Genomic DNA, 22266 nt, shown 5'->3' on the forward strand with positions numbered 1-22266 from the left:
ACAAACACACAAGTAAAGGACGTTTAATTAATCAATATAAATCAAAACACAAATTCCTGATGAGTATTTCGAATTATTTTATATAGGAGTTGAGAACCTTTGGTGCCCCCACGGTTTAAATGTCTATATTAAGGACGTCGGGATTAATGGGCGTTATAGACGAACGTTCGCCTAATCTGTCCTAGTCAATGGGACATTAAAGTGCGCCAATCAATGTCCACAGCCACACTGTTATGAATTCGGTTCTATTCTTTCTTTTCATTGATTCATTAAACGATAGCATTTTTTAAAATTGGATGGGAAATTACTGTACATAAATGCTAACGAATTATCAAATAAATAAGGGGACACAGTTTTTGTATCCTGGAAAACAGCTAATTAAGAGTAACAGGCTCTTTATCCTGGAAACAAATAAATGAGAGGGTCACAGGCTTTGTATCTTCGAAAAAAGTTAACGAAAATGATGATTGTACAAAATGTTGTAGTAGAAAATCAATTATAATTGGTCTTTGATTTTAAGAGGAAGTTTTTTCTAGAAAAAAATCATTACATTGAATTGCACTTATTTTTTTTTATATTTTTGTCCTTCGGTATAAATCATCTCACTCATGACGTGTTTTTAAAACACAATCGACTTTCCAGTGGGAACCAAGTGTTCTTCTTTTTTTTTAAAAATACATTCGACTTTTTACTGTGACTTCTTTAAGAAAGAAAAGAACTTTGCAAAAAAAAATCCCTTAACTTCAATTTCAAATACATAGATGATGTTCTAATACTACATAATTCAGAACTTGGATACTAACGTTGAACACATGTATCCCATCAAACTTGAGATATATAGCCTACCACAGATATAGTTAAGTCTGCCTCATACATTGACTTGCATGCACATCAAGAGATTGACAATGAGGGTCGATTGAAAACTAACTTTGAGACAAAAAGTGATGATTTCAGCTTCACTGTGTACTTTCCGTTTCTATGTAGCAACATTACAGCAGCGCCTGCAAACAGTGCATATATCCCAGTTGATACGTAATTTTAGGACGAGTATTTTCTATCATCATTTCTCTCATAGAGAGTTGCACAAGGAAACAGCTATTTAATCAAGAGTTCCAAATGGTGAATAAAGGCATCCCTTCTTTAATTTTAAAATTTAACATCAGTTGGTTTATCTTCATGGACAAATTGTTTTACAGAGGATGGCGGATATGATCCAATTGACGTAGACTTGTATACGTACCTACTATCCGCCTCTTCTGTCGAATTTACACACTTATCACCGGGTATGTACTTAAAGGAGCAACACGACAGTCTTGCTGTTGTTTGTCAGTTTATTTTCTACCCATGAATTTGAATGTACCTTTGGTAAAATGTATCTTTCTGCTCTCTTTTTTTCAATCTTTTCTAATCAGATTCACTTTGAAAAAAAAACCAACTAATATACAGGTTTCTGAATTGTGTACCATGTACATTTTTATACTTACACCGTTTAGATTGAAAAGAGTTATACTCATGAAATTAAGCTTATTTCAAAACTTTAATTCTTGTTGATACATATATCAAATTTAATGAAAATAAACTAAAGTTGGATATGGCTAAATTATGTTGGTCAGCAATAGTATTCTTTAAACCTTGTCCAAATGTATCTGTGATGAACCAGCAAACATATGTACCATCTGCAAACAAAAATTAATATTCATAATGTTTTTAAACTATACATACTAGGCTATGTGTTTCACTGGCAAGTTTGAAATTAATCAAATACAATTCAACAAACTAACAAAGGTTCTACATGTATAAACCTTACAAACTTGTAGTCTCAATAGTTTTCATTTTTGCGCTAGTTTATTTGTTTGTATTGATTGTTTTAACACTTAATATAAGGTCTTTCAATTTACTTTCATATAGAAAACTATAATACATGTAGAAGTCATAAGATTGGCATTTCCTTATAAAATGTATCCCTGGTTGCAGAGGTAATCTATAATTGTTTGATGAAGATTACATTAGATATGCCCTACGGATTAAAAACTAACATTCTTTAAAGCAAAACATTTTTGTCTGAGTTTTCAATGCAGCTGAAAATACGGCGGATCGATAATCACATAAAAGTCTGCTTTCTTTTTTTTTTTGGGAACAAGAACACTGGTTTTTTTTTAAATTAATAATAACTACATATATCTTTTTGAAAATGAGATGTCTGTGCATGTACTATCATTTTTTGGTTAATAAGGCAATTAATGAAGTTGAACAATTGTTCGCCTCAATGAATTTTACTGTTTGTAATCACAACAGTTTGAAACATAAAGAGAATCTGAGTCCGGTTCGCCCCTAAGTATGCTGCCAGTTCTCACGCGGACGCTCGTCCATAATCATGCTTAAACTGGAATCCGCTTGTATTCGCTTCTCTCAAACAACCGGTATGACCCGATAATTTAGGGCAAATTTTGCCCTGGAGATTTTAAAGAGATTGGACGATACTTTATTGATAGCAACGTACAACATCAGAACAGGTAAACAAACAGAACAATTTGTTTTCTTTTGCATAGAAAAGCATTAATTTTAAAATGCGTCAAATTCATCCCTATTCTAAATTTAGATAATCTATTGCATTAGATAGAGAAAAAGTCTCGAAAAAAAGGTATAAATTTGACATGAAAATAAAATTCCGCTAAACTTCATGAACGATTTTCGAAAATCAACGTGACGTCATACAAAATGAAACTTTTGAACTCACGGCTGTGGTTTCGACAATACATTTTAAACTAAAAAAATGTTCCATTGGATTATTTGAAGGAAAATAGATGATTCCTTTTCATTTGCGATAACATTTCTTGGATTGAAGCATTAAATAAAACTTCATGTGTACAATATGAGGGCTGTGTAATACACGTTATTTAACTGGTCGACCAATCAGATTCTACAATAGATCGGCTCACACCGGCTGTCTAAGTACAATGTGTAGTAGTCAGCCGAAAACCTTCTTAAATCATGCTCGTCCTCTTCTTGATGTATTCGGTCCTTTTATTCCGAGAACTACATTTTCTACTAGCCTTCATAAATGCAAACTTTTGAAAACATAGAATGGGATTTAGTGCGTATATTCAAAGGTTACAATTTTTCGCGGATTTTTTTTTAATGGCATTCTTATGATTTTCTCAATCTTCAGTTTTCTTACCGACTTTTTCGTATTTTATTTTGATGCACCGGCTTTGTCATTTTTATTTTAAATGGCATACAAGTTTTAATTATCCCTTTGTACCTTTCTTTTTCTTCTTTAAAAAAATGAAAAAACCATGCACTTACAATGTGTTTCATATTTGTATATCAAATGTATTTTGCAATAAATAAATAAGCATTGACAAAGACTTGTATGGGGGAAACCATGTCGAATTGTTCTAAATACAGAAGAGTATGATGTTATTTATGTTCAACAGATCTTGTTAGGCGGATGTGGTTAATTTTTCATACCTTGTATATCTCAGTCATCGTCTTTGAACAATTTTAATATTTCGTGTAACAATCCTCCAACTACCACGATCCCTACAACTAATGTTCTCACAGCTTTAACTTTGTCAACCTGAAACAATACTTTCTTCTGTGATTATGTTGATTGAACACCAAAGTCATGCTAGATTGATAAAAATTCAAGTAGATTTAATAACTTCCTTACAACGATGGAAAGTTTAGATAATCATTTAATCTATCGTCCTTAAAAAGTAAAAACAAATGCAATATATAATATTAATGATAAAAAGGATAATTATAGTATAACTAATCCGTATTTGAATATAAAAAATAAGACAACGTGTGACCGAACGACGCATGGATTAAACGAGTGCGCAGCACGAGTTTAATCCACAGCGGCGTTCGGTCACAAGTTGTCTCATTTTTTATATTCAAATACGGCGATTAGTTATACTTTTTATTACATTCGCTGTAAATGGCTTTTTTTTTATGAAATTAATGCAGAAAATGTAAGGAACTATATTATTTTCCTACGCATTCACAATTTGTTTTGATCCGACGTTATCGACGTCTTGACAACGCTTATTGTTGTATAACGTCAGAGAGTGAAATAACCACGTTTATAATATACTTGTATAAAATATTACTAAAATTTTACAGTTCGATAACATTTAAAAATATCAAAAGGCTATGAAAGGATTACTAGGTTTATTGACCAGATTCTTAAAAATTTCCATAGCGGGCGAGGCTGATAAAGGTACCTTTATTGACTGCTTCCGGAATGTTATCACATGCCTTTCCGTTAATTTCCGTGACGTTTATCACATGCAACTTCGTGCATTTCCGGAAATTTGATTGAAAACGACAACAGAACGCGGAAAACGGCAAGTGATAAGACTTTTCCCAAAATAGTTGAGGAGCAAAAATGAATTAAGTTAAATTTGTTTTGAAAGACAATATTATTGAAGAACAAGAAAAAAGAAATAAAATTTGTGTTATTAATAAAACAATTAAAGTAAAGAATTTGTTTTGGTTGTCTGTAAATATTTTCTGAAAGTGCAGACAAAAAAAATAAATTTTTAATATTTCTTGTCTGTATATCTTCTGCTGAAGTATATGATAAAAAGATAATTACATGTCATTTTTCATATCAGACCCTTTATCGGCCCTCGTTCATGATATCAGCCCTCGAGCCTCCGGCTCTTGGGCTGATATCACAACCTTGGGCCGATAAAGGGTTTGATATGAAAAATGCCATGTAATAATCTATACTTATTTCACATGTGAAATTATCGGTTTTATTCAACTGGGAAATCAATGTAATTTATTGCAACCAATGTAATAAATATGTATATGTTAGCGGCAATAAGTGAAATTAGGCATTAAGCTTAAATCCTAGGCAATAAGCTAACGCCTAGGCATTAAGTCTAATGCCTAAATGATATTAGGCATTAGTCTTAAATCCTAGGATTTAAGCTTAAATCCTGAAAAATGTGTCCAGGCATTAAGCTTAATGCCTAAAATATAAATGTGAGTAAATAAAAGATATTTATTCAATTAAATAAAAAAAAATACATATGTTACATAATAGCATTACGAGAACTGAAGTTAAAGCCTTCTACAGGAAATAAAATCACAGATAATCCTGGCTATCATAGTGTTTGTCTGCTTCTTTGACTGTCCATGGCTCCAAAACGATGGCAAAATTCTATTTGTATTAATTGTACAATTTGGACATAACACCTTCGAACCGTATCCCTCTTCACTAACAGTAGTACCACATAAAACATAAATGTGTTTGTTACATTTACTACACATATGAGCTCCCACATACATAGCACTTTAAACATCCTGAAAAATAGATTGAATAAATAATAAGATAAAAACATTTTGATTCGGTGTAACTATAAATATTTATCAAGCCGGACTAGAATAAATCTGTTTTTAAAATTTAGTTAAAATTTTTTGATAATATGTTTTTTGTTCATAATGATCGTTTGACTTAACACTCAATCTAAAAATGTGTTATACATTAAATTTTACATGGACTTACTGTAATACTTTAGTTAAAGCCCTCAAAGGTTAAAGAGTCGTTTTACTATTTTTTTTAAATATTTTTTATTACTTTTTACAACTTACCCTTTGCTTTCATCAGTGATTGAAGAAGAATGCTCCTCATTTGGTTTTGAATTTGATTCTGGTATATAAAGGGCATTGTCAATGTTTTTTGTAGTATTTGAAGTTATAGGTTGGTTATTTAAAGACTCCGTCTGGAGCTGAAGTAAGTCCTCCACCTTTTCTAAGGTCACCAATATTTCTTTCGGAATTTTGGTTTCTGGTGTTACATGGAATCCAATTGTTGCACATTTACCAAACAAGGCTTAATAGGGGATCGTCCCTCTGAGGAACCTTTGAGGTAAGGGCTTAATTTTACAACATTTTGCAAGGTGGTCTTGAAGCACCATAGTGATAATACATATATAGTTTCCATCTGGGTTTAATTGAAATTCCACCAAATCAACTTGTCCTCTACTGTTAAAGTCTTTTAAATTAGATAAAATGGGCTTCCCTACTACTTCTTTCACTATATGTTTTTTTTCATATTGCAATTTTCACAAAGTCTACTTTTTACCAGCTTGACAAGTGAAGTGTTAACATTTTAAAAAAAGTATTAGAAAGATTATATTGAGTCTCCTACTTTTTTTATTGGATACAATCATTTTTTTAAATCTTTTTTTTTTAATTTGAACTTCCACTAAAAAGTATGAGTTAATAATTCTGTTTTGAATAAGAAAAATACTAAAGTTTGAAGACTTGACAGATGAATACATATTAAAATATTTGGAATACAATTAAGAAACTACTTTATTTCAAGAACAAAATCACTAAATATACATAAATTACAGACTTCACTTATTGCCTAAAATCATGTTCGGCAATAGGATGAATAATCACCATCAGATTTCAGGTGATAAGCTTAATGCCTGAAAATATCAGGCAATAGCTTAATGCCTAGGCGTTAGCTTATTGCCTAGGATTTAAGCTTAATGCCTAATTTCACTTATTGCCGCTAACATATATACATGTATGTATATTTAAAACCTACACGTACACACATGTATTATAAATAAATGAAGAAATAAAGACATTTATGACTTTGACCTGAAATTCTTGTTTACAATATTCAGGTTCAGAGTGTCAAAAATCAATGACTACATTTAAAAAAAAGTCATAGAGGCAACTTCTTCTTCTTTTTCTTTAGGTTTCTAGCGATCCTTCAATTATTGAAGATTATTCGCCGGGCGTCGACTTTAAAAATATTTTAAACTTTAGCAACAAAAATCAAAAATAACAAAATCAAAAATCAACACCGTATGTACATTTGAAAAAATAAATTTTGATAAAACTATTATACATTTAATAACGGAATTGTTGGGGATAGAATATGGGGATGAGAGCAGATTCTGAGATCATACTCTTGAATCCCTGTACTGTACTGCATGATACTATGTGTTGTGGCAAATAATTCCAATTTATAACAGTTCGTGGATAAAATGAATATTTATAACCGTCTTTAGATGTTTGTATTTGCCTTAATGAGTGTGGATTGCTGTGTCTGGTTCTATTTTCTAGTGGGATCAAAAGATTATGTGTGGGGACTGCAACAATTTCAGGAATAATTTTGTAAAAGTAAAGTCGGTATCGTAAGCGCCTAATTTCGAGTGGGTACCAATTTAGGTCTGTCATCGTTTAAGTAACTGAGCTGGTGTTATAGCATTCTATCCCATGCAGTACATCCATTTAATGTCATTTCATGAGTAATTAATAAAACTTAACCTAAAATCAAACAGTGATATCACCAGTGATATTTCACTCCTTAAGTTGTTTTTCAAGATTTGAACAATTTTTCATGTTTGACATGTTTGATTTCTTTGATTGTTTATGAAAAATAACAATAGTTTGCAAATGGATACTGGTAATGTCAGTTGTGTTATTTTATTTGGCATTTAAAAAGGCTTGTGTTGAAGGCCGATCTTTTAAAGATTAATACTCGTTCAGCGAATTCGAATTTGAGCATTGATAACAGGGTTGGACAATAATTTTTGTAGGCACAAGCCGGCTATATTCAACTAGCCCTGTTATGTATCAGATATCTCGGTGAGTGAACCAACGACACAAGAACCTACTAGGGAGTTTGGGGGCACCGCCCCCCCCCCCCCAACAATTAGTTTTTTGAAATTAAGATGCAAAATCCTGCATTCTGAGGCCCTATAAGAAGATGTTTTTAGTCTGAAAAAAAATCTATTTCATACTTGTTAAAACTTTGTACATGTATCTTCATAAAAAAAAATTTGAGACCAAATAAACCTATTAATTTTTTCGTTGTGAATCCTGGGACTCATCATTTTCAGAAATAGTGAGTCCAGGATGCATGTACTAGTAATAATATCGGTCGTGTTGTTTTATTTGTCATTTAAAAAGGCTCGTGTTGAAGGCCGATCTTTCAAAGAATAATGCTCGTTCAACGAATTTGAATTAACCATTGAAAAAATGATATTGGCACGTGTTTGTTGTTGAAAACAATTATATATCCTGGTTAAAATGAACATGACGATGAATGTCGAATCAAGCTCTAGTTGCCTTACATATCGTTTCATCTGCAGTGGCGGAACCAATGACTGGGTGGTTCCGGAGGATGCAGCCCCCATTTTGACGATTAATGCATTTGAATTGGGACATATAGCTGGACACCCCTTTTATACTGGGTTGGGAACCCCCATTTAAAATGGCTGAATCCGCCTTTGCTTGATACACAATTATCATACTATACCTGGGCGGACATTTTTTTATCATATCGACACCAAGACGCAAAATGTTCACAATTTTGCCACAGTAAATTGTATTCAATAGGACCTATCATATCTAATGCTCTTCTAACTATGTCTCTTCCTCTGAAAGGCCTAAAATACACCAAAATGAATATTCATGTTTTACAAATCTATACATGCTTTAAGTATGTTTTTCTTAACTTTTGTCAATTCATTTTATTAAGCTTTAATCTTATAAGTTTAGTCAAAAGGGTGGCTGTCAAAAGAATAAATTTACCATGAGAAAATGATTTATTGAAATTATGATATTATTAATTATCGTGCATGAATACGAGAGGAACTAAATAAACAAATAAGTTAATAGAAGAAATACTTGTACAATGTAGTAAAATCCGCTGTAAAACACTTTTATCTGGAGGATTTTAGAGGTATCGAAACACAGCTACATATATGTAAAATGAGAAACAAAAATGAAAACCAACACTTCATATATTGTTCGTAAAGAAATTGTAAGCCCCACTCCAACCCAACCCGTCCAATTCCAGTTTGATACTTTATGTATCATGAGAACCAATTCCAATTATATGTACATGTATCACGATTGTGTTTCCCATTCAAAGCAAGTAAAGGATGTTTGCATTTTCCGAATCCCCCCAACCAATAATTGGAATCATCTGGGTTGATCCCTGTAGTGCCTGAAAAAGTTTGCATTCTAACCATCACATTTTTAATCATTTCCAAATATTTAAAAGGAAAAAGGTGCAAATGTATGAACAATTTAAAACAATCGATTCCACCAAAATTTACTTAGAATTAATATGATCACAGGTACACATTAATCATACATGTTTTCCTCGTCTTTCTTGTTGTTCTTCTTAGCTATTCCGTTGGCAACAACCTTCCAAAAGTTTTCGATCTTTACTACACATTTGGCAAACGATTTACCAGCTATAGAAAATGAGTGGCCTGAGTCTGAAGCAACAACTCCTTCTGGTCCATTACCAGTCATATGAATAACCTGTTCATTTCCTGTAAAACAAATTGGTCATTAAGATAAAAAAAAAACATCTGCGCCAAGGGTACACTCTTCTTGTACATGTGAAATCCATCTTAGACTAATTTATTAGTTATTACACATCCAACACCCAAAGGATTAAGTGTGGAGAACTCTTAAACAGTGGATTTTTTCTAATGTTGTTATAACATTGAGGATGTATTATTTTGAATCCCGATAATTTCATATATTTTGACGAATTTATGACAGTTTTATTTCCACAATAAATGATGGTCCGAACTATTAAATGAGGATAATGAATGAAGCGGAAACAACATAATTCAACAGTAGCGGATCCTTCTGTAAACATTTATTACACAGTTACCCATATCCTCGGAATGTTTTAAAATGATTATTTCCCCATTGAGCGGTTAAACTATGAAAAGAAGCATTGTATTTAAGTTTCAAACTTAGTTATACTTTAGATAAGACACGGAATACAGAAAAATAATACAGAATTATTACACAATTGACAAAAGAAATATTGACCAGAAACATCGTCCGCCATCTTTGGATATACGTAACTTCAGTTACGGAGATCACATTTACCCCAGTGAAATCGATACCAGAATAAAATGGAATATTCAGAATCATCTTATCTTAAAAGCTTTGTAACAAAATGATCATATTCTCCCTTGTATTGCTGTTAAAAAAGTCCTATAATTCTGGAAGGACAGTCTAAAATATTCATGAAATTAAAAGCAAGCCTGCATGAATATATTTCAAATTACAATGTAAAATTGAAACACATAAAAACAATTACCTTATTTTTAACATAAACTCCGATGTGTTTTTAAAAAAAATCAATAAACAGTGCTGAAACGGTATCTTACTTTCTAGTTTATATCAGTTCAAGCATACTTAGGGTTGAGATCTCATAAACATGTTTGACCCCGCCGCATTTTTTCGCCTGTCCCAAGTCAGGAGCCTCTGGCCTGTGTTAGTCTTGTATTATTTTTAATTTTAGTTTCTTGTGTACAATTTGAAATTTAGTATGGCGTTCGTTATCACTGAACTAGTTTATTTAAATATTTGTTTAAGGACCAGCTCAAGGACGCCTCCGGGTGCGGTAGTTTCTCGCTGCATTGAAGACCTGTTAGTGACCTTCTGCTATTAATTGTCTGTTCCATGTATGGTCGATTTGTTGTCTTTTTGACACATTCCTAATTTCCATTCTCATTTTTATTAAGATTCAAGATTTCAAGATTCATTTATTTTTGTGGGTACACATTTTTGTAGGTTAGGAAAATGTTCTATTTTCGTGGATATTTGAGTTCGTGGTTTCGAAGTCTTCTTACAAGCTTTAAGAGAATTTGTACTTCTTTGAACATATAAATTCTTGGTTCACCTCAAACCACGAAATCCGCGAAAATTGGTATCCCACAAAAAAATAATGAATCCACAGTATTTGAACACTCAGACACATCCTTAAGTAATGAAATTATTCAGACGATTTATTTTAAAGTCAGCAAAAGTCCCACCATCTTCGAGGGTGCAGGTCTGAGACTTTTTCTCAAATAGAAAGGAGCTTACTTACAAAACATTTTTTGGAATATATGACTTCATTCTTTGCTTCACTCACAGTCTTGTCTTGATTTTTTCCCCCAAACGGTTCAATAAAGTGTAATATATGATGTAACATTGGGGCTGGGGTTTGGAAAATAAAAAAGGGGGGTATTATGATTTTTTAAAATGTTTCGTACAAGTAGATACTTGAAAAAAGCGCCTGGTCGGACTTTGTTTCGAGTTTATCATCTGATAATCAATTTTTGAAAGTAAACAAATAATCAACTTCATGGGATTGCGGTAGACGGCCCTACCAAGCTTATGTTAAGGCATAGATATGGCCCCAAACAAATGTAAGAAAATTCTTAATTTCTTAGGGCAAACATTCGTCTAACATCTTATTCCACCAGCATAAATCACAAAATTGACCTGTAACATAATATTAAGCTTACAAACCAATAATATAATCATTGGGTCAAAGCATTTCTAAACTGAAACTGAAGTGCTGTCTCGCTCTTATTGGCAATCGTACCACATCCTCTTTTTATATTATCTGTTGGTTGCATTTTGCGTGCTTTGTATCGTCCCTCAATCTGATGAAAAATATAATGAATGGAAAGTGTTATAAGGGAGCGACCATTTAACTTGAAAAAGAGCAAATAAAGGGGTGTGTGTGGGGTTATGTTTTTTTTTTCTTAGTCCGAATTTTTTCGACGCGTTCTATCAGATTATTATTTCAAAATTAAAACTTTAAGCATTCTTCGGTACAATGTGTGGGGGACTTTGCACTCAGACTATTTCTTGTCACCTGCTTGGCCAGAATATTTTTTTCCATCAAATTGGGGATCAGAATATTTATTTTAAGAAAAGAAAACATACCCCTCCCCCTTCTGGAAGTTAAATGGTCGTTCGCCAATTCTGGTATTTGATGAGTTGGTTATATCAACTTTGTTCTTATTAGATGCACATACGCGAATTATATCTCGCTAACTTATGGTTACCGTTAATTTGAAGGAATAGAAAAATATCGCCGTTTTTACACCCCAAACATTTCTGCCATGAGTATAGACAAACTGATGCATCTACGAAAGTTTTAAAACATGGCAGGACCTAGGTGTAGTCTCTTTCTGAAAATTAGTTACTTTAAAAGCTGGATTTGGAAGTGCATTTTTTTCAGTCTTCAGAAGATAGCAAAGGAAACAGACACACGAGTTTCATTTGATACGGTCCACTCAGTTACACAGTTTAAATCACCTATTGTTTACAGGTGTCTATTGCCCATATATTGTTGATTTAAAATCAATACTTCTCACATTATTGATTACATGATGAGAGCTTCTCAAACGTTTTCTCAACATAGTTTATTTTTGTACCTTCTGTAGGAATGAAAAAATAATGAATATCAAATGAGCTGCATTTTCTAACTACGTTTTCCGGTCTGCTGGAAAGTTTCCCCTTTGCATCATACCACATGATCATATTTCTACAATGTCAACAATTTATTAAAAAAAGATAAACAATTGTGATATATGTTACCTACCAGCGTATACTGCCCAATGAGAATATAATATGTGATCCTTTATTGCTATCAAATCACCTGGTTCTAAACTGTCCAACACCAGTCTATTATGGTTCTCCACAAGATACCGTTCCATTTTCTGCATATAATGAAAGAGAACGAGAATAATCGAATAATTGATTATGTGTATTTATAGATTCAAAATCATGTATACACAATATAACACAATTACAGCCGATTTCGATGAGTGTGTAGGCAAAGGTAATTTCTTTTGTTAGCTTGATTGCTAGCTGAACCGTGAAGTCACTGTTAGGTTAGGTAAACTACTAGTACCCTCCTTTAGAAGAGGGACGAAAGATACCAAAGGGACAGTCAAACTCATAACTCGAAAATAAACTGACAAAGCCATGGCTAAAAATGACAAGACAAACAGACAAACAATCGTACAGATGACACATCATAGAAAACTAAAGAATAAAAAAAACATGAACTCCACCAAAAACTAGGATGGTCTCGGGTGCTCCGGAGGAGTAAGCAGACCCTGCTCCACATGTGGCACCCGTCGTGTTGCTTGTGATAACAAACCCGGTAAATAGTCTAATTTGATAGATCACATTCATGTTAGGGAAGGGGATTGTAGTTACGACGTAAGGAAAATATCCGATATTATTTGTGAAACTGTTATTCCATAACGGTCAACCAACTATTGATGGCGTCCGTAAAATTTACGAAGGGAGGATTTCAACTTCTCCATTTGGAACTCTTGGTTTAATAGCTTCCTTGTGAGCAACAACCCTCTAACAAGGAAATCATGATAGGAAATGCAAGCACGGAAATATTGTATCAATTGGGAGATATATACCCCGTATGCAGGTGCTGCTGGAATGTTGCTACTTAAAAAAAGAAAGTTCACAATTGGAAAGCTAAAATCATCTTTTTTGTCGTAAAGTTTTGTTTTCAACCTACCCTCATTTTGAATTTCAGATGTATGATGTAAGTCAAGATAAGAGGCCGACTTAAATGTATCTGAAGTATCCTATATTTCTAGTTCCATGGGATAGATGCGTTCCACATAGTCACCAAATTTTGAATTTTTTAGTGAAAGAACATCACCTATATAGCGGATAGTAGAGTTAAAAAGGATATATTTATAATTTAAGAGGAGTCTAGCCCGTCAGATAACCAATCTATCTATCTATAGGAATAGGCTACTTCGAAAGGACGGTATTATACCGGTACCTTACGGCTTACCTAACAATGACATAACGGCTAGCAATCAAGCTAACCAAAGAAATCACCTTTAGCTACACACTCATTGGAATCGGCTGTAAAAATATTAAAAAGCTATGATCAAATACATATTGTCATATCATCACATTTATTGAAAAAATAATTAGCAAGTTACTATTTCATTTGTTTACATGTAGTATGACATGAGTATGCACTATTGTTAAGTGTGCACCAAGTTGTTGACAGCAGCAAAATTTATATATTGGCGTTACTCTCAGCGAATATCTAGCTTAGAAAAATCACGCAGAGATAAAAGCATCCATAGCATCGAGAACTCTAGGATTCTTGTGCCGCAGCTTCAGAGACTATAACGAAACAGTCCAAAAAGCAACCTATAGATCTATAGTCCGACCATCGTACGTGTACGAGTCCGCTGTATGGGACCCATACAAAGTGTAACACATAAACCGACCCGACAAAGTACAAAGAAGGGTGCCCGCTACGTCTGTAATAACTACAGAGATAAAAAAAAATACAACCCTGGATGAATCAGCTTCTCAAATGGGAATAATTACAAGAACAACGTACGGACCAGATCGCCTTTTGATCATGTACAAGGCCATCAATGGCATGATTTCCATACCAGAACCGACACTATCATCAACAAAATTGACAACTGAACCAGAGGAGCAAACAGATTGAGGCAGATATATACACCAAAACAGAAGTGTACAGACACTCCTTCTTGCCACGCACTATCCAGAATTAGAACCAGCTGCTAACATCTCGGGAAGACCTCAAGGCCAGCCGTCGTGCAGATGTGGTCACGAGGACAACCACATAAACCATCATTTGATGTAGATATTTTAACTGTAAATACCAGCTATTTATTTCTGCATAATATTAAAACTGTGTGGGGAATGGCTCCCACAGACCAACGCCTGGTCAATTTACAGTCGTCTACGACTCCTGACCATTATTGGAAGATGATGATGATAGCACAGTGTTATCTAACTACACTTTCGTCTTTTTGTTTAAACGCCAACACTTCTAGCTGTTATGACATTCTCGTTAATTAAGATAAATATAAATCATTAGGGAAATGCAGTATGCACGATTATATATATAAGTCTTTGTCTGTATCATTAACAATGTCATAATACATGCATCTGAATGATCTTAAATCCCGGTTCGTTATGTATGTGCCTGAACTAAATCAGGATCGAGCCAGCCTGTAATGCAGTGGTTGTAGCTAATTACTATATATATAAATTATATACATAAGTACGTCTGAGTCAGTGACAACCCTACAACAGATGTATCCATCGGATCGCCATCAATGATGGTGATACATGGCTGTGTACATAATGTATATACAACTCGTCTAAACATCAACCCAACAATGTTAGATCTGTAAATTTGCTTTCGCAAATGTTTGGTTCTTCCCTAGCCGGGATTCGAACCCATATATATATCACTTTTGTCTTCTCGTTTATTGTTTTGTACGTCCATAAACCAGACCGTCATTTTCAAAGTTTGATTATTTTTTTATTTCATAGCCTATTGTATATTGTTTGCTCATTATTGAAGACCTTTCGTTAATCTATGTAGTTATATCTTTAATAACATTTTGGTTTCTTGGGGAGAGTCTAAAGGGGAAATAATGACCACACTGATTTTTATATTCCTAGACGTCATTGTATTTGGATTATCGATTTTCATCAATTTTGCATCAGATTACACCACAATCACCGTACAGCGGATATAGGTACTAACCAAGCGGGCATGCTCGTGTTATTAACTGACACGGTAACGAAAATCTTTGTTTTGTTTTATCAACATTCAGTGCACATTTCTCAACATCTGAAATTCCTGCTCCAAAATAATTTTCGCATCGATGTTTTGCTATTTATAATTCCTTCTTTGAAATTTTAAGGGTATAAATAAACGAGTATGAAAATTTTGTTTTTGTGTACGGTGTACAGCAACTTAACTAGTATGCACCGTACAGAAGGATTTATGTGGTCAGCTGATCACCGTACACAACGCTTCTTTCGGGAATGAAATATCGAAAAAAACATATGCATGAAAGATTTCAATGCCAATTATTGAAAAACTATACTATTACACACGCACAGTGGCCTTCTATCAGAAAAAGAGTTGCAATGAATATATAAATATATCGGATAAGACGGGTGCCAACTTTATAGACAAGTATTTGTACATGTTTTTAGTAATAGGGAAAATAATGCGACATCTCTTATCATCAACCTACGACCAATTTGAGGTACACATTGATATTATGTGAACAAAACAAAGATTTTCGTTGTCGTGTGAGGTCAAAATCGATCACGCCCGCTTGGTTAGTATACCTATTTCCGGTGTACTGATGATATACGGTGAAAATACTTCAATTGTATGGAACGCCATGACTGTCTCCTGATGTTGATTGTAGCATATGTTCGGTGCTTTATGCATTCTGTTCAGTAGTATGTATAGTATGTTCAGTAGATATACTATTATGTTCAGTAGTTATTACATTGTGTTCAGTAGTTTTTACATTATATTCGGTGCTTTGGTTATTATGTTCAGTAGTTTCATTATTATGTGCAGTGGTATTTAAATTATGTTCAGTACTTCTGACGTTATATTCAGTACATTTTTCATTATGTTCAGTACATTTTTCATTATGTTCAGTACATTTTTCATTATGTTCAGTAGATTCAATATTATTTGCAGTACATTATGTAATACCTTCAGTAGTCCCGGTTTCTTTATATTCAGTAGATTATTCATTATGTTCAGTAAAAGCATCGGTATTATATTCGGTTCGTTCAACTTTATGTTCAGTGGTTTTATCATTATGATGATGTAGTAAAAATCGGGAAGTCAATAACGGAAATTGTCGGAAAAAAACGAACGTGGATATTTTTGACGGACGTTTTATTTATGAACACCTTTACGTGATTGAATGAAAATGGAAGAAATGGAAGCAGTTTTAAATCGGTGTGAAAAAATGATAGATAAAAAATTTCCCTGTGGAACAAACCCCTCTCCTTTTTTGTGCTCTCAATTTCCAACCCTCGTATTAAGCTTTTCCAATCTAATGAAAATTTAAAAAAAAATGCTTTTTAACCGATCTATTCATGTACCGGATCGGCAACTTTATTTAGAAATTTAATCAGAAAATCCCTATAATGCCATTATAAACATGTTGTTTGCTATAGGAGTCCCCCCTCCTCGGAAAGAATGAAACAGCCTTGCTCCAAGATACTATTTTCCTGCATCACGTGGAGCTTGAATTAGAATAAATACTAAGTTTGGAAAAAGTAACTACAATTCGAAACACAAAGTCGGAAGGCACATATCAGAAAAAAGAAGATTTGTTTTGGCAAAGGCTGCCGAGGAAATCCTCTCTATGTTCAAAATATATTGACATGAAATATTTGACACTTCCCTTGTCTGTTCTATGAATTAACACCCTGAGTTTTCTATCTCGAACATGTTAAGAAAATTCCACTGAACCACCTACGGCACCCATTATTAGTTAACAATTTGATTTCTTTCAAATAGTTGATGTATGACCTGTATGTACGTGTCGCTTAAAACACGGCCATATACCAAATGGTCAATGTAAAAACAAAGATTTGGTATGAATGCCAAATGAGTCAACTCTCCATTCTGAGTGAGCAAAATGACACAGAAATTAACAACCATAGGTCACCTTACGACCTTCAACAACGAGCACAGCCCATACTGCAATTCAGCTATAAAACAATTAAAACGAATTAACAAAGGCCTTATTAGTAATAAAAAAATGAAAAACAAATATGTAACACACCAACAAACGACAACCAATGAATTACAGGCTTCTGACTTGAGACATACACATTATCATAAATATAGAATATACGACGCGGTTATACATGTTAGCGCGGGTATTTCAACCCTCCTCTAACATGAGACATTGATGAAAAAGTACAACACAAGTAAGAACGTAATAACGAACTATAATCAAATTACTGAACTACTGAACATCGGATGACCGCAAGCACTTGTCTCAGAAAAAAATCACATCTATTAACATGAAAGTGAGGAAAATGTACAGATATAATTTTTTTCTGGGACACGTTCGTGCATGGGTGATGAATTAATGACAGGAAATTTAACCTCACCACAAAGATTATTAATATGAAGTGATACAAATCAGTATACGGGTTGATTGTTATTAATTACACCTTATATAAGAATGCTAGATTTTAATGGTTGATAGCCTGTATATTTTTTGCATATCCTTATATTTTTTCCTCATTTCAAAAGAATTTAAATGTTTTTAACCACTGCTTTTCAATTTACCGCAAATAACAACTTGGTTAAGTACGAAGCCCTGGTCTCACACAGATTATAAAGTTTCTTTAAAAGTCCTGCGCTGAAGATGTGTAAAGTCCAGCGCTGAAGATGTAAAGTCAAGCGCTGGATAAATAAAGTTTAGCACTGGAGATTTAAAGTCAAGCGAAGGAAATGTAAAGTCCAATGCTGTAGATGCAAAGTCCAGCGCTGAAGATGTAAAGTCTAGCGCTGGAGATTTAAAGTCAAGCGATGGAAATGTTAAGTCCAATGCTGTAGATGCAAAGTCCAGCGCTGAAAATGTAAAGTCTAGCGCTGGAGATATAAAGTGTAGCACTGAGATAGTCTAGCGCTGGAGATGTAAAGTCTATTGCTAGAAATGTAAAATCGTGTTTTATAGCATGTTGCAAATAAGGATGCAAGAAAAAGCCTCGGTCACACCTTAACGGATAGCTTGAACGGACGACTAACGGATAATATTTTTTCAATCCGGTCATGTCCGTTAGACGTCCATTCTTATCCGTTAGACGTCCGTCCATATCCGTTGCATGTCCGTTATACATCCGTTGGAGATCTGACAGATAAATTCACCGACGTTTAACGGATACAACGGATGTTGAACGAATAAAAAACGGACTTCTAACGGACTTACAACGGATAAAACGGATGATAAACGGATCTGAAACGGATAAATGCCAATTGAAAATTTCGCGTCAGAAATGCCAATTATTGGTATGTCCGATTTCTAAAGGTTAACGATTTTTTTTTTATTCATAATCGACCTTAGAGTAAGGGCGATTCTTCACACATTTTGAATAGTTATGCCATGTACATGTATTATTATTGTCGCCTTAAATATTTCCGTATATATTGTTTATCCGTTTTATCCGGTACGCTTTCGTTAGATGTCCGTTTTATGCGGTACTCGTCCGTTGGATGTACGTTCGACATCCGTTCTCTCAGGTACGTTTCCGTTTCTCGTACGTTGCATTTCCGGTTTATGTCCGTAAGGCATCCGTTACACGTCCGTTTTATTCGGTCAGTACATCAACGGACTCCAAACGGATAACAATTTTGTCAACGGACAACTTTTATTTTCATCCGTTAGATGTACGTTCGTGCTTCGGTCACACCTTACCGCATTTATCCGTTTCAGATCCGTTCATCATCCGTTTTATCCGTTATACGTCCGGTATGAGTCCCGGGGTTTCTCATCCGTTCAACGCCCGTTTTATCCGTTAAACGTCCGGTAGAAGTCCGTTGGTGAATTTATCTTCCAGCTGGCCAACGGATGTATAACGGACACGTAACGGATACAAAACGGAAACGAAACGGACGAGTACAGTACAAAACGGACGGCTAACGGACGTTCAACGGACATTTTATCCGTTGGACGTCCGTTCAAAGTTTTCCACCGGACAGAACGGACGTGTACTAACGGACATGTAGCGAATGCCAAACGGACACACAAAGAACATTGAACGTACGTGAAACGGATACGTACCGATAGAACGGAGTCGAACGTACATCCAACGGACGAGTACCGGATAAAACGGACGCCTAACGGAGGCGTAACGGATAAAACGGATGAACAAAATATTCTGAAAATTAAATGAAATAAACCATCTAAAAATTAAAGGCAATAAACCATGAGAAATTTCAATTGGCATTTGTCCGCTTTACATCCGGTAGGCATCCGTTTTCTCCGTTATCCTTCCGTAAATGTCCGTTTCACATCCGTTTTATCCGTTAGGCGTCCGGTAGGCGTCCGGTAGACGTCCGTTGGTGAATTGGTCTACCGGATCTCCAACGGATGCATAACGTACACGTAACGGACACAAAACGGACGACTAACGGACGACTAACGGACGTTCAACGGACATTTTATCCGTTGGACGTCCGTTTAAAGTTTTGAACATGCTCACAATTTTCCACCAGACAGAACGGACGTCAACGGATAAAACGGACGCGTAACGGACGCCTAATGAATATGGATGGACGTCTAACGGATTAAAACGGACGTCTAACGGACATGAACGGATTGAAAAAAAGTTATCCGTTAGGCGTCCGTTCGAGCTATCCGGTAAGGTATGACAGAGGCTTTAGGCGTCCGTTCGAGCTATCCGGTAAGGTGTGACCGAGGCTTAAACCAAACCGATTTAAAACTGCTTCCATTTTCATTCAATCACGTAAAGGTGTTCATAAATAAAACGTCCGTCAAAAATATCGGCGTTCGTTTTTTTCCGACAATTTCCGTTATTGACTTCCCGATTTTTACTACATCATCATAATGATAAAACCACTGAACATAAAGTTGAACGAACCGAATATAATACAAATGCTTTTACTGAACATAATGAATAATCTACTGAATATAAAGAAGCCGGGACTACTGAAGGTATTACATAATGTACTGCAAATAATATTGAATCTACTAAACATAATGTCGAAAGTACTGAACATAATGAAAAATGTACTGAACATAATGAAAAATGTACTGAATATAACGTCAGAAGTACCGAACATAATTTAAATACCACTGCATATAATAATGAAACTACTGAACATAATAACCAAAGCACCGAATATAATGTAAAAACTACTGAACATAATGTAATAACTACTGAATATAATAGTATATCTACTGAACATACTATGCATACTACTGAACATAATGTATAAAGCACCGAACATATTAAACAATCAACATCAGAAGACAGTCATGGCGTTCCATACAATTGCGCATCCAATTTAGAATATATATACAAATTATATATATGATGAAATTTTAAAACAGGTGCCTCCAGTATTACAAAATGTTAGTTTCGAAATGGAATTACCATAAGGCTTGCTTGGCTAAGAGCTAAGTACTTTGAGTAATAATTCTTTTCAATTTAACCTCAAACGACAGTGCGTATTTGAATAAGACAACCGTTTTAAAATGAATTGGTCAAGTAAGAGGTCATCGTCACAAAGGAGTAGGTCCGGTAAGGACCGATTTCGGCCTCAAATTTCAGGTTCATTTGACGAAAGATTTTAACCACTTTTTAAACACTTAAGTGTCTATTTCATTTGAATCAATTAGTTTGTGTGAAAGATTTTAACTGATTTTGTCATTAAAAACGGCCCGATTCAAGCAAATATGAAAAATCAAATATGCCGAAAAATGTCACTTTTCAGATGGTTTTCGTCAAACATGAAAGTGGCCGCATCCGTGTTCATCCTCAATCTTTATATAAGTTATGTATTATTATAAAATACAACTTACATTTTAATATCAAGGATGAACACGAATGCGGCCACTTTCGTTTCACACGAAAACCGTCTAAAATTTAACTAAAATTCTAGAATAGTGAAGATTTCAGTAATTTAGCATGACTTCAGGGTGCTAGTACCTGATATATGTGCATTGTATTGTAAAAAATAGCCCATATTTATGTAGCAGAAGCATTCTACTGTACAATAAATAACTAAAAATTTACATTTTAACAAATTTTTAAAACTGCTATATTTTGAGGCCAAAAAGGGGTCTTACTGGACCTTCTCCTTTATAAATAGATGTCATGAACTGTCAATGTGTGAGGGAAAGAAACGTCGAAAAAGTAAGAAAATGAAAGTGGCACTTCAATTCTCAAAATTTCGTTTTGAGTGTAATGTGCGTGTAATAGTGGAAAACCAAAGTGCAAAATGAGAGAAAATTGATTGATAAAACAATGTCGGGAACAGGAAGAAAGATAACAGACAAAATTATGGAACTTTATTGACCGTATCATGTATTTCTGATAGTTTTCCCGACCTACTCACATATTTTAGATCATTTTAAAGCTTGAAACTTAAGGTGACATATTCTTGCGGTACGTCCTATCACCTTGTATTTATAAGAAGTGGACCCCCTCCTTCACCCCGAGCTTTGGGTGTATGTAGTCATTAGAAAATATAATCTTGAAGATTTCTACCATCATAGGCATCACACAAAATATGTTTGAAAGGACTTTTTTTTATATAGAATATCATGATTTTCCGAAAGTCAGTCGTTCATATAAAAGACCGATGGACTTTCGAAAAATCAGGTCGGCCTAGAAGTCAAAAAGTTCTCTGACTCTGTAAAGTCTGGATAGAACTCTGTAATATCCCCAAAGATCTGTATAATAATTATATATATTGTAATGTGTACAAAAATAGTCTGATTTTTTTATGCATTCTTTTAAATCGACTTTATGTTATTCATAATCCTTTGAAAAAAGTTACCTGAACACTTTCACTGGAAACCGCTTTCCACTATTTATAGAAACAATGACGTCATAGATAAAATA

At 34.2% G+C, this 22266-nt stretch overlaps 1 protein-coding gene across 1 annotated transcript; it reads right to left on the bottom strand.

The window, feature by feature from the left end:
* Positions 1–1523: 1523 nt before the first annotated feature.
* Positions 1524–22243, bottom strand: LOC134696264 (phospholipase A and acyltransferase 3-like). Its single transcript, XM_063557960.1, has 6 exons — positions 22202–22243; positions 12398–12515; positions 9143–9326; positions 8300–8429; positions 3472–3580; positions 1524–1676 (listed from the first exon to the last, which is right to left on the bottom strand). Exons 2-5 carry the CDS (start codon positions 12510–12512, stop codon positions 3482–3484), a joined length of 528 nt encoding a protein of 175 aa, XP_063414030.1. The 5' UTR covers positions 12513–12515; positions 22202–22243; the 3' UTR covers positions 1524–1676; positions 3472–3481.
* Between the last annotated feature and the right edge of the window lie 23 nt (positions 22244–22266).

The sequence above is a fragment of the Mytilus trossulus genome, chromosome 14, assembly GCF_036588685.1.
Source record: "Mytilus trossulus isolate FHL-02 chromosome 14, PNRI_Mtr1.1.1.hap1, whole genome shotgun sequence".
NCBI lineage: Eukaryota > Metazoa > Mollusca > Bivalvia > Mytilida > Mytilidae > Mytilus > Mytilus trossulus.